The following is a 12,939-nucleotide window of genomic DNA, read 5'->3' as shown; positions in this document are numbered from 1 at the left end:
GATCCTGTTAGCTAAAATTGTATTCGTTCGTTTGATTACTGAAGTTAGATGAAGATTACATGTAATCGGTACTTACTGGATGAGTAACCGAAAAAGCCAAATGTCATCAATACTTTAATCTCCTTGAACTTCCATTGAGCAGCCCGTGTGGCTGGTAACCCCATCCCATAAAATACTATATATATATATATATATATATACTATATATATATATATATATAGATATATATATCATATATATATAGTATATATATATATATATAGATATATAGATAGATAGATAGATAGATAGATAGATAGATAGATAGATAGATAGATAGATACAATAGATAGTATAGATATAAATATTTATATACATAGAAAGATGACGATATAGATATACATATGTATATACTACATATTATATATATATATATATATATATATATATATATATATATATATATATATATATATATTTTACATAAAAATTTACATAAAAATAACACAATATCATCTTTTTAAATCACAAATAGAATGCATTTTTCCAACTCCTTCCCTTCCACGATGGATCCACTATTACTACGAACAATCAATTATTTGCCTAAACATACAGACTAACATGCAGACGGTTGGAAAACAGAATTAAGCAAACAACAAAAAAAAAAATACAAGAAAGAAAAAAGGAAAGAAAACCAAAAGTGAAGTAATCACAAGTGTGTAGCTGTGATCTTGCACCTGGTAACACGGTTTTGAGAACACTTTTAGGCAGGTGCTTTATACCGCCAAAGCTCACATTTTCCAGTTCAAATTGCCACTAATTGGCGGTGAAAACCATGTGCTGGCAGGTGACCCCTGCATGACCTTAATATTGTGTCCTAGAAGCGTCGCCACAGCCTCACATGAAACAGACCTAGTTTACAATGTTTATATAACGCAAGGCGATTTCACATTTAAAAACATGCACGATAGCTGCAGTAAATGCACAGAGCACATTTCTTTCTTTTCCGAAAGGAGTATTCAAATTAACAACAAATGAATCAAATAGATAACGTACAATCATCGAAATCTTTCGCACGAACAATATTGCACAGAATTTGTGATAAAAAGGGACAAAACTAGGTTTGACCAACCTCTAACAAAAAAGCCTGGCTTCAAATCAAGCACTTACGCAACAAGAGGACTATTAATTAACAATATCATCCCGATCTTTATTACCTCAATAGCTATATATTACAAATAAAACAGTTCTTTTGTCATCATTCATATAAAAAAAACCATAACAAATAACTTAATCCAACGAACACATATCTGGATACGAGAGTATTCATTATTGTTTTTTCCGGAGCCTTTCAATTAAGGCAAAGATTTTATTGTTTTTGTAAGCATTTACATACATGTACGAATGTAAATATGTATGTTTAGATGTATGGAGGTGTTGTGTGTGTCTGCTACGAAGTAAAAATTTCATTTAAAGAATGGAATATGACCGTAGCTTTTCTTTAGATTTTTCTTTAAGAGAAAATCATGGTTCCATAATACATTAAACAGGATTCTGATACATTCATCAATTAAGACCTCTATCAATATGCCCGACATCAAACGAGAAACAAAGGACTTTAAATGAAAAAAATATATTATACATAATTTCCACCTTCTACAATTATCTTTTGATTCAGGTGAAGAAGAGAGAGAGAGAGAGAGAGAGAGAGAGAGAGAGAGAGAGAGAGAGAGAGAGAGAGAGAGAGGAGAGAGAGAGAAGAGAGAGGGGAGAAATGCTCAACACATAGGTAACAACAATATTTTGGAATGAATAAACAAGAAAGTGACAAAATCATTTGGGAGAGAGAGAGAGAGAGAGAGAGAAATGCTCAACACATAGGTAACACAATATTTTGGGATGAATAAACAAGAAAGTGACAAATCATTTGGGAGAGAGAGAGAGAGAGAGAGAGAGAGAGAGAGAGAGAGAGAGAGATGCTCAACACATAGGTAACAAATGATTCTAAGATGAGTATATTCGAAACGAGAGAGAGAGAGAGAGAGAGAGAGAGAGAGAGAGAGATTCTTAACACATAGGTAACAAATGATTCCAAGATGAGTATATTCGAAACGAGAGAGAGAGAGAGAGAGAGAGAGAGAGAGAGAGAGAGAGAGAGAGAGAGAGAGAGAAATGTTACGAAAGAAAACACAAAGGCACTTCTCGCATTGGTCTCGAGTGTCCTAGAACTCTCTTTCCTCGCCTGTGCATTTCTCAGGTACTTCATAATCCTTCCTGAATGGCTGCTGGAAGTTTGCTAAGAATAACGAAGCCTCGTTCAAGAGGAGTCTCACAACAGAGGAAAGTGAAGTGGTTTGAAAATTTTTATATTCTGACGATTAGTTTCTCTTTCTATAACAAAATAGCATTTATGGTTTCTATAATCATACTCCTACAGCATTTTTTCTTATAAAAATGTTCAAAAGAAGTTAATTATTACCCACAGCTAAACGTAGCGCTGAATGTATTTAAGTTTTCATAGTGCTTACTCGTGGAATAAACGTAAAGTCTTCTATCCCACTATGAATATATGTGTCACTGTATGTGTATGTGTGCATGTATGTATGTATGTAAATAAGTATGTGTATATAATATATAATCATACGTATACTGCGCATATTTGCGTATACACATAAATGCAAATATATAAATGCAAACATAAATATAAATATAAATAAACATATATATATATATAAATATATATATATATACATTATATATATATAATATAGTACTGGTATTATATACCATCTATATCTATATATTCTATATATTATGTATATAGACGTCTATGATATATATATATATATTTCTATATATAGTATATTATCTATTTCTATATATATAATATATTATGTATATATATATGTCTATATATATATATATTATCAATGTATTATATATTATATATATTATATATATATATATAATTGTAATATATATATAATGACGAGAGAGAGAGAGAGTGAGTTAGTTAATAAACTCAGCGCATGGCGAAAATTACAGGGCTGCAGTTAAACCATGACCAAACTCAAAAAGTATGAAGCCATAAGCAAACCCCCAAAGTATTGCTGCTTCTTCCTTACTACAGTGTCCTTCCAAACTGCGACTCCACTTTCGAGAGAGGCATTTGCGGAACCTTTTCTTCTTCAGCTGCAACGAAAATCTGATCACTGAGAAATTCTCCAAGATTAACGAAGACTTTGTATAACTTGAGAAAAACTGTTATTCTTTTACTCTGTCATGATTTTAATACTCTTGCCTTATTTGGCTTTCAGCAGCTGACTCACATTAGACAAAAGATTGGGATGTTTCAAAGTTATTAATGCTGTTCTGGGTATTAATCTCTGGCACCATCGTCCAATGAGCTCACTGTGTAACTGCTTAAGATTTTCGCTTACTCGGGAAGTAAGCCTACAAATACTAGTTATTTTTGTTGCTGTTGTGCTTGTTCTTGTTGGGGGTAGGAATGCCATGGAAAAGCCTAAAAAGGTCTGAAAAGGTCATTTTAAGAGAGGATATTCATTATTTACTAGAATGAAAATATAAAAAATAAATGATGCGCATGTTAAACAGTACAGAACAAATATTTCTAATAAAATATGGCACATTTACTTCAAATTTCGTTGGTGAAACAACGCCCTATTTGACCGTAAATTTTAGCACGCGCCCGAGTAAGCTGTAGGTTAGACCACACCTTGTTCATAATTCTGATCATCCCTGGCATTTAGAACTTCCTAGAATATACCCTCCATCACCTAATACTATGTTTCCAGTGAAATATAATACTTTAATTTTCTCTTTGAAGTTTAATTTAACTTTCTAAAAGTTTTATGCCTGCAGTGGCCCTGCAAATGAATCAGAAGAATTACTGAAGTTTTAACTTTATGACAATTCGTTTTTTATGACCTGATATAAATGCATCCTCACAGTTTATTAGTTTTATGTTTTATTTATTTCACTTTGTTATGTATCTTATTCCTTTCCTATAATTGTTGATCATCACTTCTAAAGTTATTTTTCTGTACTAACCTGTTTATTCAACTAGATTTACATCTTAGGTAGATTTTATATATATATATATATATATATATATATAGATATATATATATATATATATATATATCTGTATATATATATAAGTATATATATATATATATATATATATAATATATTTATGTATATATATAATATATAAATAGTTACTGAAAGATTAAAAATAATCTCTCACCTCATGCTATACATATAACGTTTGGTCCTCATTACCGTCCAAGAGAGCATGTCCAATCCAAAGCACCTGACTGTCCAAACCTAACACCTACTACGTACTCTCTCTCCCCGCAGGCACTGCACCTTCAAGACCATGGTCCCTGACAAACTCTGCAACAGCAAGTCGAGCTTCCAGCAGATCATCGACCCTGCCGACGCCACAAGAGCCCCTGTGGCAGCTGCCCGACTACAACCAGTTCCACAACCACGACCACAACCACTACAACAACCACGACCACACCACCTGCCCCTACTACTTCGGCTGCCACAGGTGCTGGAAGCTCCCCCTCTACCAGCAGCAGCAGCAGCAGCCCTCCTGCCAGAGATGCCACCGGCGTCCCGACGACGGCGTCCAAAAGTCCTTCCAGCGTCGAAGACATCGAGAGGATTACTCAGGTGATCAAAGGGCAGCTGCTCAACAGACGCCCCATCATCAATAATAAACCCGGCCTCGATTCTGCCTCGACGGCTTAACGCCTTTGGGAGAGGTCATACAAATCCCACACGAGGTGAAAGAAGGGCACCGCCAGGTCAGCCAGATGCTTTGCTTTGGACGAAGAGGAAAATGTGGAAGATGCCGCGACACCGATGCTGGTCGCAATTTTTAGATAAAATCAAGAAGAGAGAAAAGGAATCATTCAAAGACGAAGACAAACTGCAACAACTACAGAACCGAAGAAATGAGTTACGCTTGGTTTTAAGAGACCCCACTAACATAAAACTGAGTACGTTTAGTGAACGTTAAGACCAATAATGACACAAGTGCAAAAATTAAAATAACTATATCAACACAGGAATAAACGTCTTCATAACAGACATACCACTTTTCAAATTTTGTGATTAGAAATGTCATTGCATAAGAAGTTTTCCCTACAGGGAAGAAAAAGAAACGAGAAAATGAGAATTGCACACAAGTTAAATAATACCAATTTTATAGTCATCTACAAAACAAGACTTCGGGAACCACTAACGTTTTGCTTTGCTTTACTAACATTTCTAGATGTTTATTTATTTTGTTGTTTCATTGTTTGTTAAGTTTATATTATTAATATTTATTTCATTGTTAAAACTTATTTATTGTCTATACTGTGAATCGTTTATTTAAGCTTGGCTAATAAATATTTATAGAAAATCAGTCTTTTGAAATAAAAATCCCAGAAAATAAACTTGCTAAAACACAAAACCGACAGTATCGAACCACCATATATAACAAAAAATAAAAAAATATAAAGAGAGAGAACACAAAAATGGTAAGGTTTCATATATGATTACCGATCTGGCCTTATAGAATATCACTAAATGCTCGAGAGAACATGAATCAAGCGCAGAATCCGAGATTTTTGTAAATAAGACAAAAGTCTGGGTGAAGTATCCAGATTTTATCTAGTCTGGTTTGGGAATCATTTGTAGTATGAGAAATGTAAACAAACCAACCATGTCATGGGGAAGTCAACTCCCACTGGAATAGTGACCTCAAGTACGAGTAATTCAAAGAGTGATATTAACTCGAATCAGATTTCTCTAAAAGGAGGTATCTGACCTTACAAAGGGTTTGTTTGACTGCCACACATACACACACACACGCGCACACACAACACACACATTGGTCTAATAAGATCTGAACATTTAGAGTAACGAAAACATGTCAGAAGTGGGGAAAATAATGTAAAATTCAATAACAAAAGATGATATACTTTCATTCAACACCTTCTAGACCAATTTGTTAAAAACTTCACGAAATTTTTTTTTTTTTATCTGTATCATAGAAGTTGAACTGTCTTTCCTTGCTCCTAATTTGTCTACTGCTGCTGGCTTTTATTCGTTTAGCCTCAAAACAAAACCAAATTTTAAATAAGTTTATATACTCGATAGTTGTGCATGAATTTAGAGACAGGTGAGGATAATTGGTGGTAACTTTTTAGGTGCTGACAGCGAAGACGATCATAGGACATGGTGTTCAAATTGCAGCCAATCAGAAAATATTTAGAAAGCAGTCTCTGCAACGACCTGATTTTATGTCCCTTTTATCAAGTCCTATGCTTCTAAATTATTATTAAAGAGAAGATAAGATAAAGTGCCTAACAATTATACGATCAAAGACAGCCTAAGTAAACTTGGAAGCAGCGACGATTCTCCAGCCTTGACTCGTCTAAACATTTCCCAACGGATATGAAGACTGCCATTTGAAGGCCTTGTAATAACGCGCTAGATTTGGCGTCCACAGCTAAAAAAAGCATTTTGAAATGACACGTTATTAGCTAGTCTATTGGAAGATCTACCAAGGCGAAAAAGTCATTAAGAAGTCCATTAAGGCCTGACAAGGAATCCTCTATGGGAGCTTACATGCTTAACTCCTCTCAAGTGACTCGTGCTCTTTTAAGTCTTCGCGGCCTACTCAACCGCCCGGTAACGGAAACCCAACATAGTCTATGGTCTTCTTTTTTTTTAATGGAGGGGACGGGGGAAGGGGGGGGGGGTGGTTGGCGGCAGAACTCCAAACCTTAATACACATTTCCAAAACAACGCCATTACAATTTTTCTCTATTTTGAGCAATCTTTATTACGAGTTTCAACATCAACCCCATATGGAATTTAAACGAATTTCTAAATAACTCGCATAAAATTCATTATTTTAAACATTTTACTAAATATATGTGGCTTTAAATTGTGAAATTATCTTCACAAACTCTTCTCCCAGAAAGTGGTTTACCTATGGCGTTGTCTAAAGGAAATTCCCCCCTATCTGGGGGGAAAGGGGAAGAACATATTGCAATGAAAGTTTAATATTCTAAAGGAAATTCCCTACTGGGGAGGGGAAGAACATATTGCAATGAAAGTTTAGTATTCTTGGTGATGGAGGGACATCAGGAGTACACTATGACGTACATATGCATACGTACATATATACATAAGTATATCATATTAACTGTCAGCTGATTACCATACATGCATGATATAAGTGAAATAAACATCTTCAACATTTACGGAAACAGTCAGGTAAAAGTTAAGTATATAGTTTAACCAGACCACTGAGCTGATTAACAGCTCTCCTAGGCTGGCCCGTAGAAGGATTAGATATTATTCCGCGGCTGGGAACGATTGGTTACTTAGCAACGGGACCTACAGCTAATCGTGGGTTCCGAACCACATTATATCGAGAAATGAATTTCTAATCACCAGAGACAAATTCCTCTCATTCCATCTAGGCGGAGCTGAGAACGAACTCTCGCTACCAAAACAGTAGGGGAGCACGCAACCCACTCGTCCAACGATTGGTAAATAGAGAGCTTTCGAGCAAGGCTTTAATAGATGAAAATGAACAAATGGAAAGAACGCAACGCTGCTTAGTTGTTTTCTGTTTTTAGCCATTGAGGGTATTGGCTACAGTATTCTTCCTTCTCCAACACAGCATATCATACAATGCTGTTAAATTATTTAAAGGAAGAGAGAGTACACACACACACACTATATATATATATATATATATATATATATATATATATATATATATAGTATATATATATATATAAAGGTATAAGCCACCAAGGAAAAATAAACAACTGAGTTTCCACAAGATCTTTCGACGTTCAACGTCCTTTACTTAGCAGATAAACTGACTTACATGAGGAATTGACAGTACAGGAAAGTTCGTATAACTGACAGATAGGGATTATAAGGAGATTAGTACCTAGAATCCGGCACACCTGGAGAAAGAGTAACCTTTCCAAACAAGTATAAACATGGGTACAATTTAAACAAAAAGATTAAGTCAATCTGCTCAGACACAAGGGCAAGACAATTAAAGGATAATATAGGGTGACAGCTATTCAGAACTTTGGTAAACAAAAACTTATTCACAGTACATATTCACAATACATATTAAACATACATATACAACAAAGATATCAGTTGCCTTAGAGATATCTTCGTTGTATATGTATGTTTATTATATGTGTGTATATATGTGTGTGTGAGTGTGTGTGTACATGTATACGTAAGTGTATACATGCATGTAGACAGACAAGATAGACAGACAAGATAGATAGATAGATAGATATAGATAGATATACATATATTTGTGTATGCATGTATATACACACACATATATATATATATATGTAAATATACATACAAATGTACGACTATATAGTATTCCATTGTGATTATTTTATTGTCTCATTTAATACATATACATATATATTTATATTCAATATATATATATATATATATATATATACATATATATATACACACATTTAATGGGACATTAAAATGTTAACCGGGAATTCTAACATCGTAGGTGTCCTTCCACTACTGAACTCTGGTATTAGTGGAAGAGAGTGGGTGAGCAAGTGTTCATTTTGTTTTCATTGACCTTAACATACATTTCAACTGTTACTTAACTGTCGATGGCCACATTTGATAACACGTTTGATTTCATTCCATCAGAGAGTGTAAGCAAAATTGGGTAGGGACAACACTTGAATGGGTGTCCACCAACAAAAGCTAGACCACCTGGGCATCAGCTCCTGGAGCATCTATGTGGCTAGGCGTTGGTCTGACAACCTCACGGCCGGGTATATGTGGCGAGATCAGAGTTGATTTAAAAGAGTTATATAACATGAAGTTAAGAAAGACTGTAAATCTGTCGGTTCTGGAGCATCTACCTTTCGGTGAGAGAGAGAGAGAGGAGAGAGAGAGAGAGAGAGAGAGAGAGAGAGAGAGAGAGAGAGAGATAATTGGGTTTCCAAAACCTGGTTCTTATTGGTGTCCTCGAGAGAGCAATCCGGGAAAAAAGCAAACTGATGTATCATGAAGTTAGAAAAATATAAAAATAAACGGTTATTTTTCGTTTGTGCCGGAATAAACTTTCCTTGTTGGAAAGTCATTTCTCGCTCAATTGCAGGCTGGATTACATTGATAATTAATAAACGATAAATGCTATATAAAGTTCCGTATTATTTCCGAAACGATCATCTCTGGGAATTATTGGTTACGTACTACTTGTAAGTGTGCAAGCGTGCATATGCCATTATAAATTTATACATAATTACATTAAAACAATATATACAATATATGCAAATATATATATATATATATAATCTATATATATATATATATATATATATATATATATATATATATACACACATATGCATAAGCATACATATTCTGTATATATTATCTGACTCGAAAACAACCGAAAGGCACTTGCATCTACATTAAAACTCCATGTCAAATTAAAATAAACGACAAAGTTTACAAAAAAATAAAATAAATAAAGACAGAAAACTGAACAAAGCCCCTGACTTGGATGCAGTTATGAGGTAAAATGAGGCAACTAATATTAGGTAAAATCGTTCTCTCCCAATATATAATGAGGGGTTTTTAGAATCTAGAGAGGGAAAAAAAGTTGGTTATTGTAAAGGAATTAAATATAAATCAATCAAAAGTTGGTTATTGTACAAGAATTAAATATAAATCAATAACTCATTCAAACACTAACGATACAATAATAGATGTAGTTCCCCAACCTCAGTGTGAGCTATTATAACAAGAGACCATTAACACCGAAAGGTCAGAATATTTACAAAGTATTAACAAGGATATTACGAATATATTAATAGTTATTGGAAGCAATGAAGCATTGGTATAAGTTACATTTTTAAAATTATTTCCACATCTTTACGTACCAGAGAGCAATTGCAATTTCCAAAAGACCGCGAGGCATAAATTCTACAACATTATATTCGCAAACTAATATAGTTTTGAAAAAAAAAAAAGTCGTTCAACAAACATATATGGGTCAAAAAAAAACACTCACTCACTCAACAAACAAATATGAGTAAATAAACAAGCCTGAGAACAAATTACGCGCCCTCTGTTATCTTAACAGATTACCAAAGACGAAAAGAGGGAATTCATTTACATCCAAATTGAGTTCCCTTCGTTTCCACGAAGTTTACTAAATAGATTTCCTCCGGAATTCCTTTTGAAGGACTTCATACCCAGAGCCAGAAATATGCCAACCCTAAAAGGGTGCTTCACGATTCTTCGTTCATTTGAAGAACTCGGTAATAAACGAAATTCACATCAAAGAGGAAATGAGAGCCACTTGCAATAGCGCAAATTGCACAAGTACTGAAGTGGGAGATTAAACCAGCCCTTCTCCATCTAGAAGGTTTTTTGCACGAAACTATAAAAATAATTCAAAACTTGAGATGAAACGAGAACATCTTTAGGAGTCCTTTATTAATCTAAATTGAAAGCACTAAGAATTTCAACATAATATTGCAGCTAGTGCAGATATTGAACATAGCTACTACAGAGACAATAATAATCGGGGCTACGTTGTCTCGTTATCTACGCGTCACCTCCGAGGTGCTATAGTAGATTCACATCAACCGTGCATCTGATGTCTAGGCCAGACCCTTACGACGTTCCTGATTGGCTGCTGATAAGCCAATCACAGAGTTCACATAGGCAGGATGTATGTTCCACCTCTCCTGAGGGGTACTTTTGAAAGACGTATCACTCAAGAGAAGTGGCACATACATCCTGACTATATGAACTCTCGAGAGACTGAGAGTTTCCAGGCCTGTGATTGGCTTATCAACAGCCAATCAGGAGCGTCGTAAGGGACTGGCATAGACATCAGATGCACGGTTGATGTGAATCTGCTATAGTACTAAAACATGGTGGAAGCTCAGTGGGACTCCTTGCTTAGTCATAGCCTCTCGGGGCTTAAAGTATTATATACACTTATGTGTTCCTCGTGGGGGGAGTAGCTTACGTGCTCGCCTACCAATATAGTAGTCCGAAGTTCGATTTTATGCTCTGCCAACACTTCTAGTGATTAAAAATTAATTTCTTGACATAATGTGATTCGGATCCCACAATAAGCTGTAGGTCCCGTTGCTAAGTAACCAATTGGTTCCTAGCCACGTAAAAAATATCTAATCCTTCGGGACAGCCCTGGGAGAGTTGTTAATCAGCTCAGTGTGGTCTGGTTAAACTAAGATATACTTAACTTTATATACACTCATTTCTATACCGTGTGGTCGACAAATTATATTAATAAACGATATCTCTGATTCCCGAGAGGATAGCACTAACACGGCGTCGCACTGAGCTTCCGCCACGTTTAGTAGCACTCAATTAGCACAACTGAAATCCATATAGATCACAAAGAAAATGTGCTGAAAAGTACTTTAGTACGCGAAGTAATATTACCACGCGGCTACTGGCGTGCAAATCTACATCCAAAGATATCATTAATAAAACACATCACACGTTATGGATCTACCAGGTACAGACTTTTTATCCAACGAATCACATTAAATCTACATCCAGATTCGGTTTCCTGTGTTACTTAGTTAATCTTGTCAAAGATTAACGGAGAAAATATCATTATACATTTAGTATAATTAACCTTTATTCCTTACCTACCATATATGACTTTAGACATTTCGGAACTGATTCAAAACTTCACCTACATTTGAAAAGTGCTAACACTGAGAAATGGAATTGCTCTATCAAATCTAGTGCATAACCAAAACGAGTCAGATTTTACGAAATCTACGTGTGAAAAACGCTTAATATTTATCCTATTACTCTTGCACGATTTATTTTTATTTTACAGCAAACTTCACATGGTTTCTCGACCCAATAATACCCGAAGAATGGCATTTACCATCTCACCTCTTCGTTTTACATTTACGTTTTACATCTACGAGCATACGCCGTTTTCTTTTTATCCTTTTTGTTCAAATAGAATCACCTGATTAAATCTACGTTGTAAAACCCCAATATGGAACAAAGAACGAGCTGTTTCCTGTTATCAATAACTCAAAAAACTTTTTTCTATTTTAGTTGCGTCACTCTTCCAGCAATACATACATAAAATCATATCCTTTTTCTTAAAGGTTACTCCGAAGTACAAGATATATATCAGAGTAGTGGAGGCAAGAATGAAATAAATCTACGAGTAAATGAAAATAGGAAATATATGCATATATGAAAAACATGAAAGTTAGAAATACAAAATTCCTATACCTTTGAACCTCTCTAAGGACACACAGCAGCACCACTACCCGCGGCTTAGCCTCCCTCTCTTGCTTTATATGTAATGCATCGAACACTGTACTGTTTCTAACTCTAGAGATCTTACAATTTCATCAATTATTGGGCCGCTTCCCTTGGTCTGAACCACCGAGCATTTTATATATATATATATATATATATATATAATATATATATATATATATATATATATATATATATATATGTGTGTGTGTGCGTGTGTGTGTGTGTGTGTGTGTGTGTTTGTATGTATGTATTATTCGTCTATAACTTTTGCCAACCAGCTTTCAGAGTTCATAAGCAGTTCCACTGAATAGCTCGCTCGCTCTCTCTCTCTCTCTCTCTCTCTCTCTCTCTCTCTCTCTCTCTCTCTCTCTTTCCACAGCGTCTTGAGCTTTACAACAACGATCTTCCCGAGCCTGAACCAATAAAGTCAGATATGAATTTAGGTGCCTGAATGGCGCTTCACGACGATTAATGGACCTGTTCGTCTCTGAAACTGCCACCTAAGTATACTATTCTCTTAATAGATTCCTTTCATATTACCACCAGTAGGCGCACTTTGCCGA

General features: G+C 35.0%; 2 protein-coding genes across 2 annotated transcripts in view; one reads left to right on the top strand and one right to left on the bottom strand.

Moving 5' to 3' along the window:
- LOC135198966 (uncharacterized) overlaps positions 1-5,420 on the top strand; it is a 96,242-nt gene extending 90,822 nt beyond the window's left edge. The window contains exon 6 of the mRNA XM_064226889.1: positions 4,364-5,420. Coding sequence (XP_064082959.1) covers positions 4,364-4,728 — 365 coding nt within the window. The 3' untranslated portion in view covers positions 4,729-5,420. The remainder of the gene's footprint in view (positions 1-4,363) is intronic.
- Positions 1-12,939, bottom strand: part of LOC135198984 (small G protein signaling modulator 1-like) — a 528,765-nt gene that overhangs the window by 221,520 nt on the left and 294,306 nt on the right. The gene's annotated exons all lie outside the window — the stretch shown is intronic.

The sequence above is a fragment of the Macrobrachium nipponense genome, chromosome 23 (genome assembly GCF_015104395.2).
Source record: "Macrobrachium nipponense isolate FS-2020 chromosome 23, ASM1510439v2, whole genome shotgun sequence".
NCBI lineage: Eukaryota > Metazoa > Arthropoda > Malacostraca > Decapoda > Palaemonidae > Macrobrachium > Macrobrachium nipponense.
This window is presented reverse-complemented; position numbering and strand designations above follow the sequence as displayed.